This window comes from Macaca thibetana, chromosome 3 (assembly GCF_024542745.1).
Source record: "Macaca thibetana thibetana isolate TM-01 chromosome 3, ASM2454274v1, whole genome shotgun sequence".
NCBI classification, from domain to species: domain Eukaryota; kingdom Metazoa; phylum Chordata; class Mammalia; order Primates; family Cercopithecidae; genus Macaca; species Macaca thibetana.
Window position 1 is genome coordinate 143,277,334 of NC_065580.1, and position 26,897 is coordinate 143,304,230.

At 47.0% G+C, this 26,897-nt stretch overlaps 2 protein-coding genes across 2 annotated transcripts in view; both read left to right on the forward strand.

Moving 5' to 3' along the window:
- The window catches only part of AIMP2 (aminoacyl tRNA synthetase complex interacting multifunctional protein 2), a 344,265-nt gene that overhangs the window by 228,905 nt on the left and 88,463 nt on the right, over positions 1 to 26,897 (forward strand). The gene's annotated exons all lie outside the window — the stretch shown is intronic.
- Positions 22,348 to 26,893, forward strand: LOC126950940 (putative oncomodulin-2; the record flags this gene model as incomplete). The annotated part of the gene is made up of 4 exons (XM_050784860.1): positions 22,348 to 22,519; positions 23,435 to 23,502; positions 25,072 to 25,204; positions 26,815 to 26,893. Coding segments are annotated over exons 2-4 (273 nt in total), but the record flags the coding sequence as incomplete, so codon positions are not given.

Below are 26,897 nucleotides of genomic sequence, written 5' to 3' on the forward strand. Positions count from 1 at the left end.
GGAGGATCACTTGAGCCTAAGAATTCAAGACCAGCCTGAGCAATACAGTGAGACCTCATCTCTACCAAAAAATTTAAAAGCCAAGTGTGGTGGTGTGTTCCTGTAGTCCCAGCTACTAGAGAGGCAGAGGTGGGAGGACTGCTTGAGCCAGGGAGGCGGAGGTTGCAGTGAGCAGAGATCATGCCACTGCACTCCAGCCTGGGGGACAAAGGTAACCCTGTCTCAAAAAAAAGAACCAAAAAAAGAAAAAAAAAGAAGAAGAAGAAAAGAAAGTAAGGGAAGGAAGGCGGGGAGGGGAAGAAATAAGTCAGTCACAAAGAGGCAAATATGGCCGGGTGTGGTGGCTCACACCATAATCCCAGCAATTTGGGAGGTCAAGGCAAGTGCCGGTGTCACAGGCATGAGCCACCATGCCCAGCCCGGTTGCACAATATTTTTGATGTAGCAAATGCCACTGAATTGTACCCTCAAAAATAGCTAAAATGGCAAATTTCATGTTACGCATATTTTACCACAATTTTTAAAAAATGTAAGTGTAGGATCCCCTCCCAGCCGGGGCTCTGGCCCTGCGCTGGCCCCACAGTGGAGGAAGGTGGACACGCACTCATTAAGGTGGACACGCACTGACCAGGATTTTGAGCATGTGGTTTTCCCTTCCATAGCCCTGGCCCTCAACCTTCCGTGACAATCGGCTTTCCTCTCTCATGTGATTTGACCGTGTCAGACTGGAACATTCGCTTTCCGTTCGCTTTACTGAACAACTCCTGGACATCCAAACTCTCTCTGTCCTCCGTCTCTCTTCCCTGAAGCTTCCTCGGCACACAGCACACCTAGGCAAGCCTGGGTGGGTACAGGAGTGGTTCACCCCATCCCTGGAACAGGCTCAGACACTTTCAGGCATAAAGGCCCCCTCCCTGGCTTGATGGTCAACCTGTGCCCGGTGTCACACCCATCAAATGACTTTGTATTTCCCAGCTTCTCTTCCACCGCCACTCTCTTGGGAGAGGTCAGGCCCTTCCAGCCCAGAGTGGGGGTCAGCGTGGACCTGGGATTTGATGTATACTCTAAGCTTGGAGGAAAAAAATGATTAAAAAGTCCCCCAAGGGCAGCAGGAAATCGGGCTCTGGACCCAGATGCATTTGTGACAAAAGGGATTAGACTCTTTGCAGCTCCTGTTAAAATCAGCCGCCGCGTCCATGGGTTGATCCAAGAATTCTCTGCAAAGTCTGTAAAATTCCATCCTTGGTCTTGCTTGCTTTAATGACAGTCTGTCACATGTTTGTCCTAATGTGTTCCTTCTCAGCCTGATTTTTTAAACAAACTGGCAACTTTGAAATGTAAAACAGTGAAATCTAGAATTTTCTCCCAGAGAAAAGTTTTCCAGAGGGAACTTCACACACACACACAGGCCCATCAATTGAGAACCATATGCTAAGAGCAACTAACTATGTTTACTTTACAAAAGAATAATGTCTTGGCTGGGCACTTTGGGAGGCCGAGACAGGCAGATCACTTGAGCTCAGGAGTTCGAGACCAGCCTGGGCAACATGGTGAAACCCCATCTCTACAAAACAAATTATCCAGACATGGTTGCACGTGCCTGCAGTCCCAGCTATTCAGGAGGCTGAGGTGCGAGGATTGCTTGAGCCTGGGAAGTGGAGGTTGCAGTGAGCCAAGATTGCACCACAGCACTCCAGCCTGGGAGACAGAGTGAGATGCTGCCTCGGTAATAATAATAACAACAACAACATCTTGAAACATCCATTTCTGCCTCTTTCTTCCCACTGGCAACAAAAGAGTGAGCCAGCTTGCAATTTTTTTCCCATTCCTCACTCCTGGCGGCAGCCAGGCCACTGGGTTCTGAGCTCCTTGTCTCCAGGGAGTTAAGATGAACATGCCAGAGTCAGCTTGCTTCAAGTCTCAGCTCTACATTTGCTAACTTTGGGTAAATCATTCAAGCCTCAGTTTCCCCATCTGTAAAACAAGATTATCAATGTGACTGCATCCTACATGGAGTGGACAGCAGACTACATGGGTGTCTCGAGACCAGCAGAGGCAACATGTTCTTGCTCTGTCACCCAGGCTGGAGTGCAGTGGTGCAATTATAGCTCACTGCAGCCTCGAACTTCTGGGCTCCAGCAATCCTGCCTTAGCCTCCCAAGTAGCTGGGACTACGGGTGCACACTATCACGCCCCACTAACTTTGTAACTTTTTCATAGAGATGGGGTCTCGCCGTGTTACCCAGGCTGGTCTCAAACTCCTTGCCTCCAGCATTCCTCCTGCCTCTACCTCCCAAAGCAGTGGGATTACAGACGTGAGCCACTGTGCCTGGCTAATCTTTAAATTTGTGGCAGAGACAGGTGTCGCACGATGTTGCCCAGGCTGAGTCTATATTTTCATACAGCCATTATTCCCCATGCTGAACTTAGAGGCAAAGTCTTATTATTATGGTTGTAGTTGAGAAAACCTGGGGTCAGCAAGATAACAAGGTTCCTCTGAGGTCAGCCAGTTTATAGCACACCTGAGTTGGGACTGGATTTCCACCCCTCAACCCCGCAAATCTCCTGTTGGGTACAAGGTGCTGCCTACATAATGCAAAATATCCACAGTAAATTACAGAGAGGTGAGGCTGCAGCTGTAGTCTGCATGACAAAGCAGTCTTTAACATACACACACACACACACACACACACATACACACACATACACATATACACACATACACACACACATACACACATACACACATACACACACACACACACACACACACTGCAGTGATCATCACGCACAGTATTCCCCTGTGAGAGAGAGTTAGTTGGCTTTTAGGTTGAAAATAAGCTTGATTCTTTCAGAGAATATCTTGATTCTCTGAAACAAGAAACATTGTCAGATTGCTTTGCCAAAAAGAGATTCAGACAATTTATTTTATTTTATTTTATTTTATTTTATTTTATTTTATTTTATTTTATTTTGAGACAAGGTCTTGCTCTGCTGCCCAGACTGAATGCAGCGATGCAATCACGGCTCACTGCAGCCTCGACCTCCTGGGCTCAAGTGATCCTCCTGCCTTAGACTCCGAAGTAGCTGGGACCACAGGCATGCACCACCACACCTGGCTAATATTTTTTTTTTTTTTAAGAGATAGAGACTCACTGTGTTGCCCAGGCTTACCTCAAACTATTGGGCTCAAGCAGTGCTCCCGTCTCAGCCTCCCAAAGTGCTGGGATTACTGGGATTACAGGTGTGAGCCACAGCACCTGGCCTCAGACACATATGATGAAATCTCCAAACTGCTTCTCTATAAAGGACAGATGGTGACTCAAGAATGTGAACTTGGCCGGGTGTGGTGGCTCACGTCTCTAATCTCAGCACTTTGGGAGGCCAAGGCGGGTGGGTCACTTGAGGTCAGGAGTTCGAGACCAGCCTGACCAACATGGTAAAACCCCATCTCTACTAAAAATACAAAAATTAGCCAGGCATGGTGGCAGGTGCCTCTAATCCCAGCTACTTAGGAGGCTGAGGCAGGAGAATCACTTGAACCTGGGGGGCGGAGCTTGCAGTGAGCTGAGATCGTGCCATTGCACTCCAGCCTGGGCGACAGCGTGCAACTCTGTCTCAGAAAATAAAAGGAAAATAAAAGAAAAAAAAGAACGTGAGTTCAAGGAACCTGACCCTCACGCCATCTTGTTTCCGCCCCGGGCGTTTATTTGCTTGTTTATTTGTGTTTCTTTTCTCCTTCACCAGAAAGCTGACTTCACGAGACCGCGGATCTCATTCGCTGATCGACGCTGCATATTCAGCATCTTGGAGAATGAGGTTCGTGTAGTTAATGAAATCCCGCCCAGCAGGGCCGACCCACACAGAGCCTCTTTGTGAAGAGCGTGCTCCTGAACTCCGCTTCAGAACCAGCTTTGGAAAAGAAAAATCTGAAAAAATTGACCTCAACTAAACTGGTCCAAATCCCTGAGCATAACCGAATCTTTCCTCATGCACTCTCCCCTTGGCCCATGTTTAATTTGGCTGCTGATGGTCATGTTTGTTTCAGTGAGGGTGTCACTCTACCCTGGGGGAAGATTTGGGTTCTGTGGGTTGATGTTATTTTTATTTTATTATTTCATTTTATTTATTTATTTTTATTTTATTTTTAATTTAATTTAATTTTTTACTTGAGACAGGGTCTCACTCTGTTACCCAGGCTGGAGTGCAGTGGTGGGATCAGAGCTCGCTGCAGCCTCAAACTCCTGGGATCAAGCGATCCTCCTGCCTCAGCCTCCCGAGTAGCTGGAACTGTGGATGCATGCCACACACCCAAGTTTTTTTTTAATTTCTGGTAGAGACAGGGTCTCGCTATATTGCCTAGGCTGGTCTCCAACTCCTGGACTCAAGCCATCTTCCCACCTCAGACTCCCAAAATGCTGGGATTGCAGGTGTGAGCCATTAGATGTCGTGATTTAAAACAAAACCCGCTTCTGCGTTTGACATGGGGCCTTTCACTCATGCTCTGGCCCTCTGCCGTGGTGCTGTGGTTCTCATTCTGGGATTTTTATTCCCTCCAACGTGCCTTCCTCTGGTGACATCTATAGGCAGCTGCGTAATTCATGCCCACAAAACAGGACAAACCGAGGAGCCTGGAGCAGCCAGGGTTCCTCTGGAAATAAATATTCTGTATTCTGTTGCATGCACACATATATGCACTTTTTTTTTTTTTTTTTGAGATGGAGTTTTGCTCTTGTTGCAAATGGCATGGAGTGCAATGGCATGATCTCGGCTCACTGTAACCTCCTCCTCCTGGGTTCAAGCGATTCTCCTGCCTCAGTCTCCTGAGTAGCTGGGATTACAGGCGCCCACTACCACGCCTGGCTAATTTCTTTTGTATTTTTAGTAGAGATGGGGTTTCATCATGTTGGCCAGGCTGGTCTCGAACTCCTGACCTCAAGTGATGCACCCACCTCGGCCTCCCAAAGTGCTGGGATTACAGCCACGATGCTTAGCCCATATTTTCTTATTATCAAAAACCCTAATACTTGTTATAGCCTCTAACCCACACTTCCCCTTCCAGGAACTTGAAACATTTACAGAAACTGTGGACACCTCCCCTTCTTGCCTTAAATACCTACAACTGTACAAAACACGTGAAACAGCAGTTTGTTTTCGTTTTTGGGAAGGGTCTTGCTCTGCTGTATAGGCTGGAGTACTGTGGCACAATCAGGGCTCATTGCAGTCTCAACCTTCCAGGCTCAAGCGATCCTCCCACCTCGGCCTCCTGAGTAGCTGGGACTACAGGTGTGAGCCACCATGGCTGGCTAATTTTTATATTTTTTGTAGAGATGGAGTTTCACCACATTGCCCAGGATGGTCTTGAACTCCTGAGTTCAAGCAATCTGCCCACCTCAGCCTCCCAAAGTGCTGGGATTACAGGCATGAGCCACCACACCTGGCCAACTGCTCCCTTTTGACCAATAATTCGGGAATGTGATTTTAAAAAAGCTTTAATTCTTTATATAGCCTTTAACTCACCCTTCCAGGAACTTAAAATGTTTTATTTTTTTCTTGAGACAAGGTTTCAGTCTGTCACCCAGGCTGGAGTGCAGTGGTGTGAACATGGCTCACTGCAGTCTTGATCTCCTGGGCTCAAGCGATCCTCCCACCTCAGCCGCCTGAGTAGCTGAGACTATAATCCTCCCACCTCAGCCTCCCGAGTAGCTGAGACTATAGGCGTACGTTGTCACGCCCGGCTAATTTTAGTATTTTTATTTCCTTGTAGAGATGGGGGTTCTTGCTGAGTTGCTCAAGCTGGTCTCAAACTGGCCTCAAGCAATCTTCCCACCTCAGCCTCCCAAACTGTTTTAAAAATTGTGGAGACTTCCCCAATTTATGGCCAAGATGGATTAACCCTCTGGCCTTAAATACCTACAAAACTGTACAATACATACAAAAAGGGAGTTTTTAGATAACAGTCAATAGGCAGCACTAAAGACTGTGATCCCTGGCACAGGAGAAACCAATGAGGCAAATGCTTCCAGGTGCCGCGGAAGGAGGGCAGCCGGGCAGAGCCCAGTGGTCTCCCTGAGTGCAGGAGACAGAGCTGAAAGTGTGAGCAGGCCTGGCCAGGTGCAGTGGTTCACACCTGTCATCCCAGCACTTTGGGAGGCTGAGGTGGGTGGATCATTAGAGGTCAGGAGTTCGAGACCAGCCTGGCCAACATGGTGAAACCCTGTCTCTACTAAAAATACAGAAAATTTAGCTGGGCATGGTGGTGCATGCCTGTAATCCCAGCTACTCGGGAGGCTGAAGCACGAGAATCACTTGAACCTGGGAGGTGGAGGTTGCAGTGAGCTGAGATCGCGCCACGGCCCTCCAGCCTGGGCCACAAAGCGAGACTCCGTCTCCAAAAAAAATAAAAAAGTTGGAGCAGGCCAAAGCAGCTGGAATTTGCAGGATGGAATCCCGCGGGAGAGATGTGCAAAAAAACAAAGTCTGGCGCTTTGCGAAGGATACCTCTTGACTCGAGCTCAGTTGGATCAGCTCACGCACGGGAGGAAATTACCCAAGCAAGACCAGGGGAAAGAATCACACAGTAGAAACAGGCAGAATAATTCCAAAGTCCACAAAAAGCTGGGAACTGTTCGTGTTCCCAGCAGGCAAAGTGAAAAGCCTCATAATACATGGGGCATTGAGTCACGCGTTCAGAGGGGCATTGCCTTCGTGGGGCGGCAGAATTGGCCCCAGACTAAGGGTTGCTCTAGTTTTGCAAGTCTCAAAAGGGTCACGCGTCTGGGCTCGGCGGCTTATGCCTGGAATCCCAGCACTTTGGGAGGCTGAGGTGGGTGGATCACCTGAGGTCAGGAGTTTGAGACCAGCCTGGCCAACATGGTGAAACCCCCTCTCTACTATAAATACAGAAATTAGTAAGGCGTGGTTGTGCGCACCTGTAGTCCAAGCTACTCGGGCGGCTGAGGTGGGTGCATCGCTTGAACCCAGGAGGCAGAGGTTGCAGTGAGTCGAGATTGTGCCACTGCAGTCCAGCCTGGGTGACAGACTGAGACTCCCTCTCAAAAAAAAAAAAAAAAAGGAAAGAAAAAGGATTATGCTATTTCCAAGTCACTTAACCATGTCCCAGAACAAAGCTCAAGAATATATTTTTTAAACAGAAGAATATTCAGCACCCAACCAGGTAAAATTCACAATATCTGGTGTCCAGTAAAAAATTACCAGACATGGCAGGAAGTATTGGCTCATACTTATAATCCCAGCACTTTGGGAGGCTGAGGCAGGAGGACAGCTTGAGGCCAGGAGTTCAAGACCCGACTGGGCAACATAGTGAGGCCAGGAGTTCAAGACCAGACTGGACAACATCACCTCTACAAAAGTAAAACTAAAAAATTAGCCAGGGGAGGTGGTGCACACATATAGGCCCAGCCAGTTGAGAGGCTGAGGTGGGAGGATCACTGAAGCCCGGGAGGTTGAGGCTGCAGGGAGCTATGGTGGCGCCACTGCACTCCAGCCTGGGCAACACAGCAAGATCCTGTCTCTAAAAAATAATAATCACCAGGTATGCCAAGAAGCAAGGATTGTACCCCAGGAAGAGGAGAAAAACCAATGAAATGAAATAACAAAGATAGAATTAATAAAGAGATTAAAACAGCTACTATAACTGTTTGATATGTTCAAGAAGGTAAATGAAAATGTGAGCACGTTATGGGTAAGTATGATGGCTCACACCTGTCATCCCAGCACTTCGGGAGGCTGAGGCAGGTGAATCATGAGGTCAGGAGTTCGAGACCATCCTGACCAACAAGGTAAAACCCCGTCTCTACTAAAAATACAAAAATTAGCCAGGCATGGTGGCACATGCCTGTAATCCCAGCTACTCAGGAGGCTGAGGCAGGAGAATCACTTGAACCTGGAGGGCGGAGGTTGCAGTGAGCCAATATCGCCTCATGGCACTCCAGCCTGGGCAACAAGAGCGAAACTCCATCTCAAAAGAAAAAAAATAAAGAAAGGAAAAAGAAAACTCGCTGGGTATGGTGGCTCACACCTGTAATCTCAGCACTTCCTGAGGCCGAGGCAGGTGGATCACTTGAGGTGAGCAAGGTCTCAGAGCCCCAGCACCAGGAAGTGGTCGATTGCAGGGTTGGTAAAAAGAATTTACTGACATCAGGCTGGGCATGGTGGCTCACATCTGTAATCCCAGCACTTGGAGAGGCCAAGGTGGGTGGATCCCTTGAGGTCAGCAGTTCAAAACCAGCCTGGCTAACGATGGCCAGGTGAAATGTAGCGATGGTGTAACCCCATCACTACTAAAAATACAAAAATTAGCTGGGCATGGTGGTATGGGCCTGTAATCCCACCTACTCGGGGGGCTGAGGCATGAGAATTGCTTGAACCCAGGAGGTGGAGGTTGCAGTGAGCCAAGATTGCACCACTGCACTCCAGCCTGGGCGACAGAGCCAGACTCTCTGTCTCTCAAAAAATAAATAAATAAAATGAAAATAAGAAAACTGATGTTCTAAGAGATTAAGCAAATATCCCAAGGGCAGACAGCTAGAAAAGCCAAAGATAGAACGGGATCTCATGTCTCCTGAGCTTCTTTCTGTCCATTCAAGGTCATATCTAGATAAGAACATGAGGGGGTTTTTTTAATTGTTATTTTTTTAGAGACAGGTTCTCGCTCTGTCTCCCAGGCTGGAGTGCAGTGGCGCGATATTGGCTCACTGCAAGCTTCACCTCCCGGGTTCACACCATTCTCCTGCCTCAGCCTCCCGAGTAGCTGGGACTACAGGCGCCCGCCACCTCGCCCGGCTAGTTTTTTGTATTTTTTAGTAGAGACGGGGTTTCACCGTGTTAGCCAGGATGGTCTCTGACCTCGTGATCCGCCGGCCTCGGCCTCCCAAAGTGCTGGGATTACAGTCTGAGCCACCGTGCCCGGCCAGTGTTTTTTTTTAATTGGATGGTTTTTCCTGGGGTCTGAATCTCATGGGGACTTCTGACCAATACAGGGAGACCCCCGCCCCGCCAGAGAACCCACATCATGGACAAGTGCAGACAGATAAAAATACGGGACCCTGGAGCCAGAGATGCTTGTTCTCTCATTATGTGCGGTTTAGTTGCAGTTTCTCCTTAATTAACTCACTTAAGTCTTCATTAAATGTTGCCTCCAGCTCATCCGTAAGTTGAGACGGAGCCGCTCACATTTCTTGTTCATGAAAAAATCAGCGTCCTGTAGTATTTTGTTTCTTTTCTGCTATAGCATTTCACACGTGCCTAAGCAGTTTGGGGCTCTCCCGATTTTTTTTTTTTTTTTTTTTTTGTCCCTGCTCAGAAACTGAAACATTGATTTAGTGACCACAGGGTTGGCCAGATAGCAAAAACAGCAAGAACAGGTTTTGAGTGAAAACTGCTGGAGAACTTCTTGGCAAGAAGTCCTCAAATGTGGTAGCCCGGAGGTGGCTCACTAATGCTGACACCAAATGTGTGCGCCACAGGTGGTGGTGGTTATAGCTGTGGCTGGTTTTTAGTAGGATGGGACGCAGGTGGGCTTTAAGAATCCCAGTTCTGGCTGGGCGTGGTGGCTGACGCCTGTAATCCCAGCACTTTGGGAGGCCGAGGAGGGCGGATCACCTGAGGTCAGGAGTTCGAGACCAGCCTGACCAACGTGGTGAAACCCCGTCTCTACTAAAAACACAAAATTAGCCAGGCTTGGTGCCACATGACTGTAATCCCAGCTACTCCGGAGGATGAGGCGGGAGAATGGCTTGAACCCAGGAGGCAGAGGTTGCGGTGAGCCGAGATTGCACCATTGCCCTCCAGCCTGGGCAACAAGAACAAAACTCTGTCTCAAAAAAAAGAAGGAAAAAAAAAACCCAGTTCTTGGGGAGGAAGTTGGCATAGAACCATCTGGGTCATGTGATCGACACTTCCACTGTGTTTTCCAAAGGAAATTTACATTCAGGAAGGAAAACATGTTGAAGAGTGGAAGGAGAGCCAAGAGAGTTGCTCAGTACTTGAGCAATGCATTTGTTATTCCGAGGAAAGTGAGTTTAGCGGGGAAGGAGGGTTCCAGTTCCTCCCATGCCCTCGCCAATGCCTGGCATGGGTCAGCCTTCCTCATTCTGGGCACTTTCATTAATGGGTATTGGCATCTCATTGTGGTTTTATTTATTTATTTGTAATTTATTGTTGTTGGGGTCTTACTATGTTGTCCAGGCTGGTCTCAAACTCCTGGGCTCAAGTGATCATCCTGCTTCGGCCTCCCAAAGCATTGAAGTTGCAAGCATCAGCCACCACACTCGGCCTATTTTTTTAATTAAAAGAAAATTTTAGAGACAGGGTCTTGCTATGTTGCCCAGGCTAGAGTACAGTGGCTATTCACAAGCACAAACATTGCACACTACAGCCTCAAACTCTTGAGCTAAAGTGATCCTCCTGCCTCAGCCTCCTGAGTGGGTGGAACTACAGGCGTGTGCCACTGGGCCCTCACGGTGGCTTGAATCTGCATTCTCTAACGATGAATAACGTTAAGCATCTTTTCCTGTGTTTGCCACCCATATTGAAAATTTGTTTTAAAGATAGGATCCATACACCAGCATGTTTGTATTGTGAAAGAAGATAAAGTCTCAGGACCCCAAACTCACTCTGCCAAAGAGAAAGTCAAGCTTAGAAACTGAGTCATGCAATACTGGCTTCCCTTTTGTTCCCAAGCGGAGAGCTATATTTTCATAACCCCATGTTCTAGCCTCATGCGTAAGCCAGGTGCCCACCATGATAGAAGGTTATGTATCTTCCCAGATGTTCTCCCTTACAAGTTGCTCACAAAGTGATCCCCTAATTCTTTCACGATACATCTGCCCCTATAAACTAGCCCTGAAAGCAAGTTCTGTTAAATCTTACACGGACGATGTCGATTACCAGCTTATTTTCACATAGATAGGACAAAGACAGGACCAGAAATCATCCTTCCACCTACCCTGAGATAAATGCAGCATGGCCCCTTTCCCCTACTCCCCCCTTTGCACATGTTTACTTTATCTTATGTAAAATGCAGATTTACTGAGCTCAAGATGAATGCAGCATAAACGCTTTACTCCCGCTTTTCACATGTTTATCTTACATAAAATGTAGATTCACTGGGCTTACAATGAAGGCATCACAGACTCTTTATTCCTTCTTTTCAAGTTTACTTTATCTTGCATAAAATGTAGATTTACTGAGCTCAAGATGAGTGTATCATGGACTCCTCTACTCCCTCTTTTCCCATGTTTATCCTGTGTAGATTTACTGAGCTCAAGATGAATGCATCATGGACTCTTTTCTCTACTCCTTCTTTTCACATGTTTATCTTATGTAAAATGTAGATTCACTGGGCTTGAGATCAATGCATCACGGAGTCTTTTCTTTACTCCTTCTTTTCACCTTTACTTTATCTTATGTAAAATGTAGATTTACTGGGCTTCAGATGAACGCACCATGGACTCCTCTACTCCCTCTTTTCATATGTTTAATCTTATGTAAAATGTAGATTTACTGAGCTCAAGATGAATGCAGCATAAAGTATTTACTCCTTCTTTTCACATGTTTATCTTACGTAAAATGCAGATTTACTGAGCTTAAGATGAATGCATCATGGACTCCTCACTCCCTCTTTTCATGTTTACTTTATCTTATGTAAAATGTAGATTTACTGGGCTTGAGATGAACGCACCATGGACTCCTCACTCCCTCTTTTCACTTGTTTACCTTATGTAAAATATAGATTTACTGACCTCAAGATTAATGTGTCATTGACTTTTTACTCCTTTTTTCACGTGTTTACTTTATGTAAAATGTAGATTTCATGAGCTGGAGACGAATGCCTCGTTGACATGTAAAATGTAGATTTATTGATCGCCAATCAGAGCCTTGAGAGAATGTGACCATTTGCCTCTCTGCCTACCCTCCCTTCCTTTATCCCGCCTGCTTGCTCTTTCCCCTTTAAAGAGTGAAGTTCCCAAACCCTCTTTGAAAACGCACAGGTCACAGATGCTTCTGTGGCTGGTGTTCCTCCCTGGCGTGTCCTCAAACTGCTGCATCAACCTCAGTCAATGGGGACTCCTGCCTCAGTCCCTTTTTTGGTTATATTATGTTAATGGAAAGATCTATTAGGGAGAGAGAAATTGATGGCACAGGAGAGGGAGGGGAAGAGTACGTGGAGAGATGTGCTTGAGAGGGTGGCAGGAATGGCATCCAGTTTAGATGGTGGAGGGGCTGGCTTTAGATAGGATGTGGATGGTTCTTTTTTTTTTTTTTCTCAAGACGGAGTCTCACTCTGTCACCCACGCTGGAGTGCAATGGCACGATCTCAGCTCACTGCAACCTCCACCTCCTGGGTTCAAGCTATTCTGCATCAGCCTTCTGAGTAGCTGGGATTACAGGCATGCACCACCATGCCCAGCTATTTTTTGTATTTTTAGTGAGACGGGGTTTCACCATGTTGGCTATGCTGGTCTCAAACTCCTGACCTCATGATCTGCCTGCCTCGTCCTCCCAAAGTGCTGGAATTACAGGCATAAGCCACCGCACCCGACCTGCTGATTCATTTTATAGCTAAAGGAGGAAGGCAGAGTGAGTAGACGCGGAGGCTGGGAGAGGGACGATGTCGTCTAGGGAACTTGGGGACACTCTCCTCCTGTCGTTACTAGTTTCTTACTTAAGGAGAAGGCAAGGTCATCGGCTGAGGATGAAGACGTGTTGGGGTTTGAGGAGATCAGGAATGCAAGAATGATCTGGGGAACAAGGAGGGAAAAGAGGGGGCCAGGTGCTGTGGCTCACGCCTGAAATCTCAGCACTTTGGGAAGCCGAGGCAGGAGGGTCACTTGAGCCCATGAGTTCAAGACCAGCCTGGGCAACATGATGAGATCCCCATCTCTACAAAAAATAAAGCATTAGCCAGGCATGGTGGTGCGCGCCTGCGGTCCCAGCTACTGGTGATGGGGGATGCTATGGTGGGGGAAATCACTTGAGCCCAGGAGGTTGAGGCTTCTGTGAGCTGTGATCGCACCACTGCACTCCAGCCTGGGTGACAGAGGGAGACCTTGTCTCAACAAAAAAGAAAATAAAAAAAAGAAAAAAAAAGAAAAAGGAGGAAAAATGAACTAAGGAAATAGGCTGGGCACAGTGGCTCACGCCTGTAATCCCAGTACTCTGGGAGGCCGAGCCAGGCGGATCACCTGAGGTCAGGAGTTTGAGACCAGCCTGACCAACATGGAGAAACCCCATCTCCACTAAAAATACAAAATTAGCCGGGCGTGGTGGCGCAAGCCTGTAATCCCTGCTACTCGAGAGGCTGAGGCAGGAGAATCGCTTGAACCCGGGAGGCGGAGGTTGCGGTGAGCCGACATCGTGCCGTTGCATTCCAGCCTGGGTAACAAGAGCGAAACTCCCTCTCAAAAAAAAGAAAAAAAAAGAGAGAGAGAGAACTAGGGAAATAGAGTCTGATTTCCTGGCGGGCATTTTGACTGGCATGAGACATTTGACTTGAAAGACCTGCAGAAGGCAGCAGGCAGCGGCTGTGGTTTGATACCATCGGACATGACCTGGGATTCCCATTAACCAAATTTGGTGTCATCATGACCCAGTCACCGGATCTGGTCACCCTGAGCCCCTCTGCAACTGCTTCAGGTGTTTCCTGGCCAGTGCGGCACCACTGAGCAGTGTGATTCACAAATGCCTGCATTATTCATGTTTTCGATCTATGCTAATGAGAACTTTGCCCAAAAGGCTAAATTATTAAGCGCGAGGGTGTGGTCTTCGAGCATGCTGTCTAGAAAACCGGGACATGCTGAATTTTCTTGCTGGTTTTGCATCTTTAAAAAGTTGAGCTTTTACTAACGATTCATAATTGCTCCCTAAATGAGAGCTGGTGATGCTAAGAGGTATCAAAACCCTAGAATGTGGATGAGAAAAGAGAACCCCAACTCATTAGACAGAGAGCAGCAAACCCCTTCTGAACTGGAAGCCACTGCTTTTTAGAACACTGTGAAGGTCATTTCTGGCGGCCATACCATTCCCACAGCTTGTCAGCCAAGGTGGTTTTTTATTAGGCTGGTGCAAAAGTTATAATTGCAAAATTATATTATGGTTGCAATTGCAAAAACCACAATAACTTTTGCACCAACCTAATTAATAAACATTAATCACCTCTCGCGATGGAGGACACTGAATTCAGGAAATAAAACATGCTCAACTGTGACCTAGAAGCCCCAGAGAACTGTTCTGGACTGGTCTAGACTGTTCTGGACTCTTCTGGACTGTTCTGGACTTGGGCAACACATACCCTGTGCATTTAGAAACAGTGAGTTTAACTGGGTATTTAATAAATAGATAACAACAATACTGAAATATTTTGTTGTTTTATTCATTTTCGGAAAAGAAAATGCATATACACATCTAGATGTAGGTCAAATATGCCACACTCTTGATAATAATATAATTGTCTTCATTTGGATAAAGATTTAATCACTTCAGTCCCATAATTTCAGGGCAGTTTAAAGGCTATTCATGAATAGTATAGGTATTTGTACAAAAGTCCAGTATTTTTCCGCTGGGTGCAGAGGCTCATGCCTGCAATCCTAGTGTTTGGGGAGGCTGAAGAAGGAGGATCACTTGAGGTTAGGAGTTGAACACTAGCCTGGGCAACATAGCAAGACCCCTGTCTCTACCAAAAAAAAAAAAATTAATTAGCTCTGTGCGGTGGTGTGTGTTGTATACCTGTAGTCCCAGGTCCTTGAGAGGCTGAGGTGAGAAGGAGCCATTGAGCCCAGGATTTCAAGGTGACAGTGAGCTATGATTGTGCCACTACACTCCAGCCTGGGCAACAGAGTGAGATGAAGGACAGAAGGAATGAGGAGCGGGGAGGGAGGGAGGGAGGGAGGGAGGAAAGAAGGAAGGGAGGGACGGAGGGAGAGAGGGAGGGAGGGAGGGAAGAAGGGAGGAGGGAAAGAAGAAAGGAAAGAAGGAAGGAAGGGAGGAAGGGAAGGAGGGAGGGAGGGAGGGAGGGAGGAAGGTGAATTTCCTACCTCCTTGACAGGATGGGAGGGATTGGAGTGAAAATTAGGTTGACTTATTATATTAAAAAACCAAATGTATTGTTTGATTTTCTCACATCTGACCTGTGTACTGAGAATTTAAACCCACTCAACTCCCAGTAATTACTGCTAAAACCATCTGGGTGAATTTCTCTGTAGCCTTTTACTGATATGTGGTGAATTTGTATTGTGTCAATTTAGCAAAACTGGGACTGCATTTCCTAAAATTCCCCTCCCTGCCTAGTTCCAGTTTACTGTGGGTAAGAAGACATATCTGTGGAGGTGGAGGTTGGCACTGGCTGCCATGTAACCCGCTCCCACAATTGTGTAAGGTCCAGTCGCTGTAACCACCGTCCTGTGTCTATAAATATATATTTTCCAATTTACAAAATACATTGAGCATAGTGCCTGTTTCACTTTACACTATATCGTGGATATTTTTCCATATCATTAAACAGACTTCTAGACTATCCTTTTGTTTTTAATGGCCCATCAATTAACAAATCCCCACACATTGGACATTGAGGTGATTTCCAATTGCGAAGAGAAACAAAATCTTGCCATTGCACTCCAGATGGAGAGCAAAACTCCATCTCAAAAAAAAATTTTTTTTAATTTAATTTAATTCAGAAATTAGCCTGGGGTGGTGGCACGTGCCTCTAGTCCCAGCTACTCAGGAGATTGAGGCAGGAGGACCGCTCAAGCCCAGGAGCCTGGATAATTATTTAGTTATTTCCATTTTTTGTAGAGATGGGTTCTTGCTATGTGACCCAGGCTGGTCTCAAACTTCTGGGCTCAGGCAATGCTCCTGCCTCGGCCTCCCAAAATGTTGGGATTTCAGGCATGAGCCACCGAGTCCAGCCATGCTTGGGTTTTTTGAAAACCCACCTGGCTAGGTTGGAGGTGACCCCAAGTGGATAAAGGTTAGGAGTCCACCATAGTTGTTTCCCTTCCCAAAAGAGATGCTGGAGGCTTGGGCTCGGGTAGTGACTGGTCCGTGAAGAGAAGATGAAGTTGAGAGATATTTAGGAAGTGACATCTGTTGAGAGAACATAGAAGTGGGTCCATTGTGCTCTCAACTAGCCCATCATACATGATGGAAGGAGGGTCTCCCATGCATTCAACAGTTTCATCCCCACAGTGGCAGCCAGGCTGGGTGCAGTGGCTCACGCCTGTAATCATAGCACTTTGCGAGGCTGAGGGGGGCAGATTACTTGAGGTCAGGAGTTGGAGACCAGCCTGGCCAACACAGCGAAACCCCGTCTCTACTAAAAAAAAAAAAAAAAAAAAAAAAATTAGCCAGGCATGGTGGCAGGCACCTGTAATCCCAGCTACTCGGGAGGCTGAGGCAGGAGAATCGCTTGAACCTGGGAGGTGGAGGTTGCAGTGAGCTAAGATCACGCCACTACATTCCAGCCTGAGTGGCAGAGTGAGACTCTGTCTCAAAAATTAAAAAAAAGATCTACTTCTACATCTTCCTCCTATTCTTTCCTGGGAGCAATTAGGAATTGGTGGCCAAAATAATGAAGACTACGGAATCACCGTTTACAAATTGTTAATATATACATATACATGATATACATATACATTACATGACATAAATATGCAAATATGATAAACAACATATCATTATGCACATGCAACATATGTCATATGCATAACATGATATGCAACATAAAATACATAATATGAAATTTACCATCTTAATCATTTTCTTTTTTTCTCTTCGGAGAGACAGGGTCTCATTCTGTTAACCAGGCTGGAGTGCAGTGGTGTGATCACAGCTCACTGCAGCCTCAAACTCCTGGGCTTAGGCGATCCTCCCACCTCAGCCTCCTGAGTAGCTGGGACCATAGGTGCACACAACAGTGCCTGGCTAATTTTTTTATTATTTTTTTGTAGAGATGGGGTCTTGCTTTGTAACCCAGGCTGGTCTCAAACTCCTGGCTTCAAGCAATTCTCCCGCCTCGGCCTTCCAAAGCGCTGGGATTGCAGACGTGTGCCACCGCACCCGACCCATCTTAACCCTTTTGAAGTTCTGTGGCATTAAATATATTCACATTGTGCAACCGTCACCACCATCCATCTCCAGAACTTTCTCATCTTCCCAATCTGAAACTCTGTCCCCATTAAACACTCACTCCCATTACCCCTCCCCCCAGCCCTGCTAACCACCATTCTGTCTGTCTCTGTCGATTTGAATATTCTAGGTACCTCATATTAGTGGAATTATACAATATTGTCTCTTTGTGTGAATCAATTTTTTTTTTTTTTTTTTTGAGACGGAGTCTCGCTCTGTCACCCAGGCTGGAATTTAGTGGTGCGATCTTGGCTCACTGCAACCTCCACCTCCCGGGTTCAAGCGATTCTCCTGCCCCAGCCTCCCAAGTAGTTTGGACTGCCTGCTTCCATGCCCAGATAATTTTTTTGTATTTTTAGTAGAAACGGGGTTTCGCCGTGTTGGCCAGACTGGGCTCGAACTCCTGACCTAAGGTGATCCGCCCACCTCAGCCTCCCAAAGTGCTGGGATTACAGGCGTGAGCCACCGTGCCTGGCCTGAATCAATATTTGATGCTCAGATTGCACATACTGGAATTCAAGTTATCATCTTAAGTGCCTCATTGATTCAGAAAACATGTTCAGTGAATATGTTATCTTTTTAAAATTTAAATAAATATAGTATTTTTCTATAGCGATGAGAGTCTCAATACATCACCCTGGCTGGTCTCGAATTCCTGGGCCCGAGCAATCTTCCCATCTCGACCTCCCAGAGTGCTGGGATTACAGGCGTGAGCCACCACTCCTGGCCTGGTCTCTGGTATCTTTATTTTCTATCAGAAAAATAGCATGAACAGAAAAAGTATCTTGGCTTAACCCATATGCTACTTTGATTTAAATGAGCAGATTTTTAAAAAATGTTGTATCTCTGTGGACAATTGTAAACACTCCCAAGAAAAAGAAAGGGCTTAGCTAGTTTCTATGGCAACTTAATGTCAGAAACCTAATTCAAAACTCTTAAGACTTATTTTCAGAAACTTTCTTTTTTTTTTTTTTTTTTTTTTTGAGACAAGGTCTCGCTGTGTCGCCCAGGCTGGTGTGCAGTGGTGCAATTGTAACTTGCAGCAGCCTTTACTTCCCGGCCTCAATCCATCTTCCCACCTCAGCCTCCTGAGCAGCTGGCACCACAGGCGTGCACCACCATGCCTAGCTGATTTTTTTTTTTTTTTTTTTTTTTTCCGAGACAGAGTCTCGCTCTGTCATCCAGGCTAGAGGGCAGTGGCATGATCTCAGCTCACTGCAACCTCCACCTCCCGGGTTCTAAGTGATCCTCCTGCCTCAGCCTCTGGAGTAGCTGGTATTACAGGCGTGCACCACCATGCCCGGCTAATTTTGTATTTTTAGTAGAGACGGGGTTTCACCATGTTGGCCAGGCTGGTCTCGAACTCCTGACCCCAGGTGATCCAGCAGCCTTGGCCTCCCCCAAAGTGCTGGGATTACAGGCGTGAGCCACCACACCCAGCTGGGGCTGGTTTATGATTATTATTTTATTGTAGAGACAGGGCCTTGTCATGTTGTCCAGGCTAGTCTTGAACTCCTGGGCTCAAGCAATCCTCCCACCTTGATCTCCCAAAGTGCTGAGATTACAGGCATGAGCCACCACCCAATCTTCAGAAACTTCTTTAAGGGTCTGGGCGAGGTGATGCTGGTTGGAAATCATATTTTCTTTTTTTTTTTTTTTTTTTTTTTTTTTTTTTTTTTTGAGACGGAGTCTCGCTCTGTCACCCAGGCTGGAGTGCAGTGGCCGAATCTCAGCTCACTGCAAGCTCCGCCTCCCGGGTTCACGCCATTCTCCTGCCTCAGCCTCCCGAGTAGCTGGGACTACAGGCGCCTGCCACCTCGCCCGGCTAAGTTTTTGTATTTTTAGTAGAGACGGGGTTTCACTGTGTTAGCCAGGATGGTCTCGATCTCCCGACCTCGTGATCCGCCCGTCTCGGCCTCCCAAAGTGCTGGGATTACAGGCTTGAGCCACCGCGCCCGGCCTGGAAATCATATTTTCAACTTATTTTTGCTATTTTTATTTATTCATTCATCAAATAACTGCTGAGCACCTAAATCTAGGTCAGTCCTGGGCTAGGCACTGAGGAATAAAATGTGGACAAGAGAGATAGGGTGCCGGCTGGAGGTTTGGTCGTTTAAGAGAGGCTGCAGGTATCCCTGAGAGAAACTGTTCACTGATGACACTAGGGTGCATACCATCCTGGTAGGAGGATATATTTGGGGCAAAGTGAAGATGCCCACTGTTTTACTAAGGAAACAGTCTGAGGTCCTGCTCTAGGTATCCTGAATTGTCTACTTCTTCTTTTTTTTTTTTTTTTTTTTTGATGTGGAGTTTCACTCTTGTTGCCCAGGCTGGAGTGCAGTGGCACGATCTCGGCTCACCGCAACCTCCACCTCCCTGGTTCAAGCCATTCTCCTGCCTCAGCCTCTCGAGTAGCTGAGATTACAGGCATGCGCCACCACGCCTGGCTAATTTTATATTTTTAGTAGAGACGGGGTTTCTGCATGTTGGTTAGGCTGGTCTCGAACTCCCAACCTCAGGTGATCCACCTGCCTTGGCCTCTCAAAGTGCTGGGATTACAGGCGTGAGCCACCGCACCTGGCCTCAATTGTCTGCTTCCAAGCCACTGTATGTTTCTGATTGCGACATGGGATCTATTTTTGCACTTTTTAAAAACTTGAGGCTGGGCACAGTGGCTCACGCCTGTAATCCCAGCACTTTGAGAAGCCGAGCAGGGTGGATCGCTTGAGTCCAGGAGTTTGAGATCAGCCTGGGCAACATCGTGAGGCCCCCATTTCTACCAAAAAAAATACAAAAAATTAGCCAGGTGTGGTGGTGTGTGCCTGTAGTCCCAGCCTCCCGGGAGGCTGAGCTAGGAGGATTGCCTGAGCCCAGGAGGTCAAGGCTGCAATGAGCTGAGATCACACTACTGCACTCCAGCCTGAAAAGCAAAACTCCATCTCAAAAACAAATAAAAATAAAAACGAAAAACAAACAAAAACCATGAATCAGCTTTTAAAAAGGAGATCCTAGGCCAGGCGCGACGGCTCACACCTTTAATCCCAGCACTTTGGGAGGCCGAGGCAGGTGGATCACTTGAGGTCAGGAGTTCGACACCAGCCTGGTCAAAATGGTGAAACCCCCATCTCTACTAAAAATACATTTAGCCGGGTGTGGTAGTATGTGCCTGTAATCCCAGCTACTCGGGAGGCTGAGGCAGGAGAATCGCTTGAACCTGGGAGGTGGAGGTTGTAGTGAGCCGACATCACACCTCTGCACTCCAGCCTGGGTGACAGAGGAAGACTCCGTCTCAAAAAAAAAAAAAAAAAAAAAAAAAAGGAGATCCTGACACATGCCACAACATGGATGAAACTTGAGGACATTATACTCAGTGAAATAAGCCAGTCTGAAAAAGACAAATACTATATGATTCCACTTATATGATGTCCCTAGATAAAGCAGTCAAACTCTTAAATTTTTTTTTTTTTTTGAGGCAAAGTCTCGCTCTGTCACACAGGCTGGAGTGCAGTGGCGCGATCTCAGCTCACTGCAACCTCCGCCTCCCAGATTCAAGTGATTCTCCTGCCTCAGCCTCCCAAGTAGCTGGGATTACAGGCTACCGCACCCAGCTAATTTTTGTATTTTTAGTAGAGATGGGGTTTCACCATATTGGTCAGGCTGGTCTCGAACTCCTGACCTCGTGATTTGCCTGCCTCAGCCTCCCAAAGTGCTGGGATTACAGGTGTGGGCCAGTAGTCAAACTCTTAGAAGTAGAAAATACAATGATGTTTACCAGGAGCTGGGAGGTGGGGGAACAGGGGAGTGGTAGCAGTTCAGTGGATACAGAGTTTCCGTTTTTCCGGCTGAATAAATTATAGAGATCTCTCGTTCAATAATGCACCAAGAGTTAACACTATTGTACAATACATACACTTACAAATGGTTAAGATTATATATTTTATGGAATGTGGTTTTTACCACAATAATTAAAAAGAAGAGCCTGGCACAGTGCTGGCCATATAAAGGCTCAATAAATGTTTGCTGAAAATTTAAAAAGAAAAAAAAAAAGGCCAGGCGCGGTGGTTCACACCTGTAATCCCAGCACTTTGGGAGGCTGAGATAGGAGAATTACTTGAGCCCAGGGGTTCGAGACCAGCCTGGGCAATGTGGCAAAACCCTGTCTCTCAAAAAAAAAAATGTATATTAAAAAATTTAGGCCGGGCGCGGTGGCTCAAGCCTGTAATCCCAGCACTTTGGGAGGCCGAGACGGGCGGATCACGAGGTCGGGAGATCGAGACCATCCTGGTTAACACAGTGAAACCCCGTCTCTACTAAAAAATACAAAAAACTAGCCGGGCGAGGTGGCGGGCGCCTGTAGTCCCAGCTACTCGGGAGGCTGAGGCAGGAGAATGGCGTGAACCCGGGAGGCGGAACTTGCAGTGAGCTGAGATCTGGCCACTGCACTCCAGCCTGGGTGACAGCGCGAGCCTCCGTCTCAAAAAAAAAAAAAAAAAATTTAGCCCGGCATGGTGGTGTGTGCCTGTAGTACCAGTTACTTGGGAGACTGAGGTGGGAGGATCCCTTGAGCCTGGGAGGTCAAGGCTGCAGTGAGCTGAGATTGTACCACTGCACTCCAGCCTGGGCAACAGAGCAAGACTCCGTCACAACAGAAACAAAATCTTGAGTTGTCTAGTCCTGGCCTCAGCCTCAGAATATTTTTTTCCAAACATGTTAGTTTTGTGGGTTGGGAATGCTGGCTTGATTTCCTCCTTTTTGCCTTTTGAGTGTGTGCAATTTATGGTATAGCTGGGAAATGTCAGTCAAGACATTTGTAGGAAAATCACATCACTTAGCCCCATCTCCTGTGCCGGATGAGTCCTGTGTGTGCGCTTGGTGACAATGGCTTTGAGTCTGTCAACTCCAGACTGAGGTCAGCCTTACACACCCATAGATCCCAAAGCTGAAAACAGGCCTGCCTCAAACGGTACCTGCTAACATCTGGGGAGCCTTTTCAGCTTACGGAGCACCCCTGTATGTGTTTGTCTTAGTTCAGGCCATCTCCACCTTATCAGGCATCTAGAACCTTCTCCACACTTTGCCAACAGAGTTCATTGGCAGAATTGAGACCTTAGTTAAGGTATGTTGAGGTTTGTTGTTTGTTCCCGCCCACATTCCCTTGAGATATAAATAGAAAAAAAAAAAAAAAGGAGGTTTCATGAGTAAGACAAGACATTTGAGCTACATCCACTTGATCCTTGAAATGGAAATCTAAGAGGTTGTAACTATCACTTTTTCTAGCCTATATAAGGTAGGTCAGCAAGGTAGCAAAAGCCCATCTGTTGTTTTGCTCCTTCAGCTCTTTTTCCTGATTCTTCCTGGGGGGGAACCTAAAACGGTGAGTAACTGGTGGGCCCACCAGACCCCAGACTCTTCTTCACTGCGTGCATTCGTATTAGGCTTAGGTGCTTAGACTCCTCTTTTCCCATGGCTTTGACACCTGGAAGGATTTTAGTCTCTGGGAGACGGGCTTTTCCTCCATCTGCTTCCGCCTTTCAGGACAGATAGCAGGCCTTCTTCCGCAGAATGTCTGCAAGCCGCCAAACTGTATCCCTTCCCCCGTGGAAATTGCAACATTGCATCTCTCGGGCTGGTGTAGGAAAATGCCAGTGCATTTGTAGCATGGTTTGTAGCTGCCTGTGGAAATGACTGATTATGTCAGTATAATTTTTATAAGAAAACAATTGAATCCTTCTTTAGGTCATGTATTTTTTTTTCATTTCTGGCATATATTCAAAAGAAGGTTCTGAGATAAAAAGGGCTGGGGTCTTTTTGGTATCTGGTTTTAATTTGGATATTTTGTCCCGTCACTTAATACAAAACCATGCTTATCACATTTTAAAAATTCTAGACAGGCCTGGCTTGGTGGCTTACGCCTGTAATCCCAGCAACTTGTGAGGCCAAGGTAGGCAGATCACCTGAGGTCAGGAGCTCAAGACCAGCCTGGCCGACATGGCGAAACCCCGTCTCTGCTAAAAACACAAAAATTAGCCAGGCGTGATAGTGAGCACCTGTCATCCCAGCTACTCGGAAGGCTGAAGCAGGAGAATCACTTGAGCCCAGGAGGTGGAGTTTGCAGTGAGCCAAGATGGTGCCACTGCACTCCAGCCTGGGCAACAGAGTCAGACTCCATTTCAATTGAAAAAAAAAATCTAGACACACAGGCAGTTTCAGTGGGCCTGAGATGTGTTTCCCCTGGATGTGCACGTCCCTGCTTCTGGCTTATCACATCTCGTTTGTTCTGTGTGAGTAGGTAGAAAATGAGCATCACGGACGTGCTCAGTGCTGAGGACATTGCAGCAGCCCTCCAGGAATGCCAAGGTAGAGGGGACGTGGGGCGGGATGGGATTTCTTCACAGCTTTGCACCTTCAGCAAAGCAACACAAAATCAAATATAGGCCAGGCAGCCAGATGCAGTGGCTCACACCTGTAATCCCAGCACTTTGGGATGCCGAGGCGGGTGGATCACAAAGTCAGGAGTTCGAGACCAGCCTGGCCAAGATGGTGAAACCCCATCTCTACTAAAAATACAAAAAAATTAGCTGGGCGTGGTGGTGGGTACCTGTGATCCCAGCTACTTGGAAGGCTGAGGCAGAGAATTGCTTGAACCCGGGAGGCGGAGGTTGCAGTGAGCTGAGATCGCACCACTGCCCTCCAGCCTGGGAGACAGAGCAAGACTCTGTCTCCAAAAAAAAAAAAAAAAAAAATGTAGACCAGGCATGGTGGCTCACATCTGTAATCCCAACACTTTTTGGAGGCCAAGGTGAGAGGACTGTTTGAGCCCAGGAGTTTGAGACCAGCCTGGGCAACATAGCAAGGCTCCATCTCTACAAAATAAAAATAAAAATAAAAATAAAAACTAGCAGGGCATGATGGCATGCGCCCGTGGTCCCAGCTACTCAGGAGACTGAGGTAGGAGGATCACTCAAGCCCAGGAGGTTGAGGCTGTGGTGAGCTATGATCACTACACTGCACTCCAGCCTGGACGACAGAGTGAAACTCTGTCTCTAAATAAGTAAATAAATAAATAAATAAATAAATAAATAAGAGCTTGGCTGAAAAGTTCGTGGAATTGGAGAAGAAAACTACTATTTATTAGATAACTAAAATTATAGAGATCTGGGATCTGAGCACACAATTACACTTCTGTAAGACAAAAGAAACCTACAAAACATGAAAGCAAGAAATCACTAAAGGGCCAGGTGTGGTGCTCACACCTGTAATCCCAGCACTTCCAGAGGCCAAGGCCAGTGGATCACTTGAGGTCAGGAGTTCAGGACCAATCTGGCCAGCATGGCAAAACCCTGTCTCCATCCAAAATACAAAAATGAGCTGGGCATGGGGGTGCACGCCTGTAATGCCAGCTACTCAGGAGGCTGAGGCAGGAGAATCACTTGAACTCGGGAGGCAGAGATTGCAGTGAGCCGAGATCATGCCACTGCACTCCAGCCTGGGTGACAGAGTGAGACTCTGTCTCAAAAAAAAAAAGAAAGAAAAGAAAAAAAGAGAGAAAGAAATCACCAAAGGCTGTTTAGCCTGTTGAAATCCAGTGATTGCATTTCCCCCTACCAATTAGACCAGGGATGTGGGGGGCTCGGCTACACAGCCTGTGAAGTGGGCCAGGGGGAGGGAGAGGCACAGAGGAGAGGAGGAGGGAAAAGGGAAATGGACAAAACCAAGTGGAGGAGGGAAGGCTGGGGCAGAGGGGACATGGGATGCCATCACAGAGCCATCAAGTCTCGGCTGTTCCAAAATCTTGAACCAGTTGAGCATCCCCGTAGCTCAGGGATATTGTTGAAGTACTTTTAATCATCTGTGTTTTCACTACCTTGGCCCCAGTATAGAATGTGATCCAATGAGTGTCAGAATAACCCATTCTCTGTTCTTCAGACCCAGACACTTTTGAACCCCAAAAATTCTTCCAGACGTCAGGCCTCTCCAAGATGTCAGCCAGTCAGGTGAAGGACGTTTTCCGGTTCATAGACAACGACCAGAGCGGGTACCTGGATGAAGAGGAGCTTAAGTAAGCTTTGTCCTGAGTCTGTCTGGTACCCGGCACTGCTGGGTGGCCCTGGGGTGCAATGGGGGCCAGGATGCTCGGTATTTCTTCAATGGCCAGCCTCAGTGTTGGTCATTCAGCCAAGCATCATTAAAGTAAAGGACATGAGTCAGTTGACCACACATCTACCCAGGCAAAGCCCTCAACACGGGCAGTGAAGACTGCAGGTGCAAAGATTCTTTTCTTTTTTTTTTTCTGAGACAGGGTCTCGCTCTGTCACCCAGGCTGGAGTGCAGTGGGATGATCTCAGCTCCCTGCAGCCTCCGCCTTCCAAGTTCAAGTGATTCTCATGCCTCAGTCTCCCAAGTAGCTGGGATTACAGGTGCATGCCACCACGTCCAGCTAATTTTCGTATTTTGAGTAGAGATGGGGTTTCACCATGTTGCCCAGGCTAGTCTCAAACTCCTGGCTTCAAGTGATCCTCCTGCCTTGGCCTCCCAAAGTGCTGGGATTACAGGTGTAAGCTACCACACGCTGCCGCAAAGATTCTTTGGTGTAAGGGATTTCCTATGGCAAATGGACTTTAAAAAACTAAAACTTTGGCTAAACGTGGTGGCTCACGCCTGTAATTCCAGCTACTCAGAAGACTGAAGCACAAGAATCACTTGAAATCAGGAGGCAGAGGTTACAGTGAGCCGAGATCGTGCAGCTGCACTCCAGCCTGAGTGACAGAGAGACTCTGTCTCAAATAAATAAATAAATAAAAATTTAAAACACTAAAAGCTTAAAAATGGGCCAGGCACTGTGGCTCACACTTACAATTCCAGCCCTTTGGGAGGCTGAGGTGGGCGGATTACTTGAGTGAGCCCAGGAGTTCAAGACCAGTCTGGGCAACATGACAAAACCTTGTCTCTACAAAAAAATACAAATGTTGGCCGGGCGTGGTGGCTCAAGCCTGTAATCCCAGCACTTTGGGAGGCCGAGACGGGCGGATCACGAGGTCAGGAGATCGAGACCATCCTGGCTAACACGGTGAAACCCCGTCTCTACTAAAAAATACAAAAAAAAAAAAAAAAAAAAAAAAAACCACTAGCCGGACGTGGTGGAGGGCGCCTATAGTCCCAGCTACTCGGGAGGCTGAGGCAGGAGAATGGCGTAAGCCCAGGAGGTGGAGCTTGCAGTGAGCTGAGATCAGGCCACTGTACTCCAGCCTGGATAACAGAGCGAGACTCTGTCTCAAAAAACAAACAAACAAACAAAATGTTAGTGGGGCATGGTGGGGAGCACCTGTCGTCCCAGCTCCTTGGGAGGTTGAGGCAGAAGGATTCATTGAGCCCAGGAAGTTGAGGCTGCAGTGAGCCATGATGGTGTCACTGCCTTCCAGCCTGGGTAACAGAGCAAGACCCTGTCTCAAGAAAAACCCAAAAACCAAAACAAAACAAAAAAAAAAAACCCTTAAAAATGAAATGCCCACCATTGGTTTCTACAGCTTAAGGAAACCTCTGCTTGCTAAGACCTTGGCTAATTATTGCAAGTGCTGGAAACAGATGATTTACTTAAAGGAAAAACACAAGTGTAAACACAGAGATACATGATCTTTCAGAAAATCCCCATGGATCTTTATTCTCCTGTAGGTTTTTCCTCCAGAAGTTTGAGAGTGGTGCCAGAGAACTGACCGAGTCAGAAACCAAGTCCTTGATGGCTGCTGCGGATAATG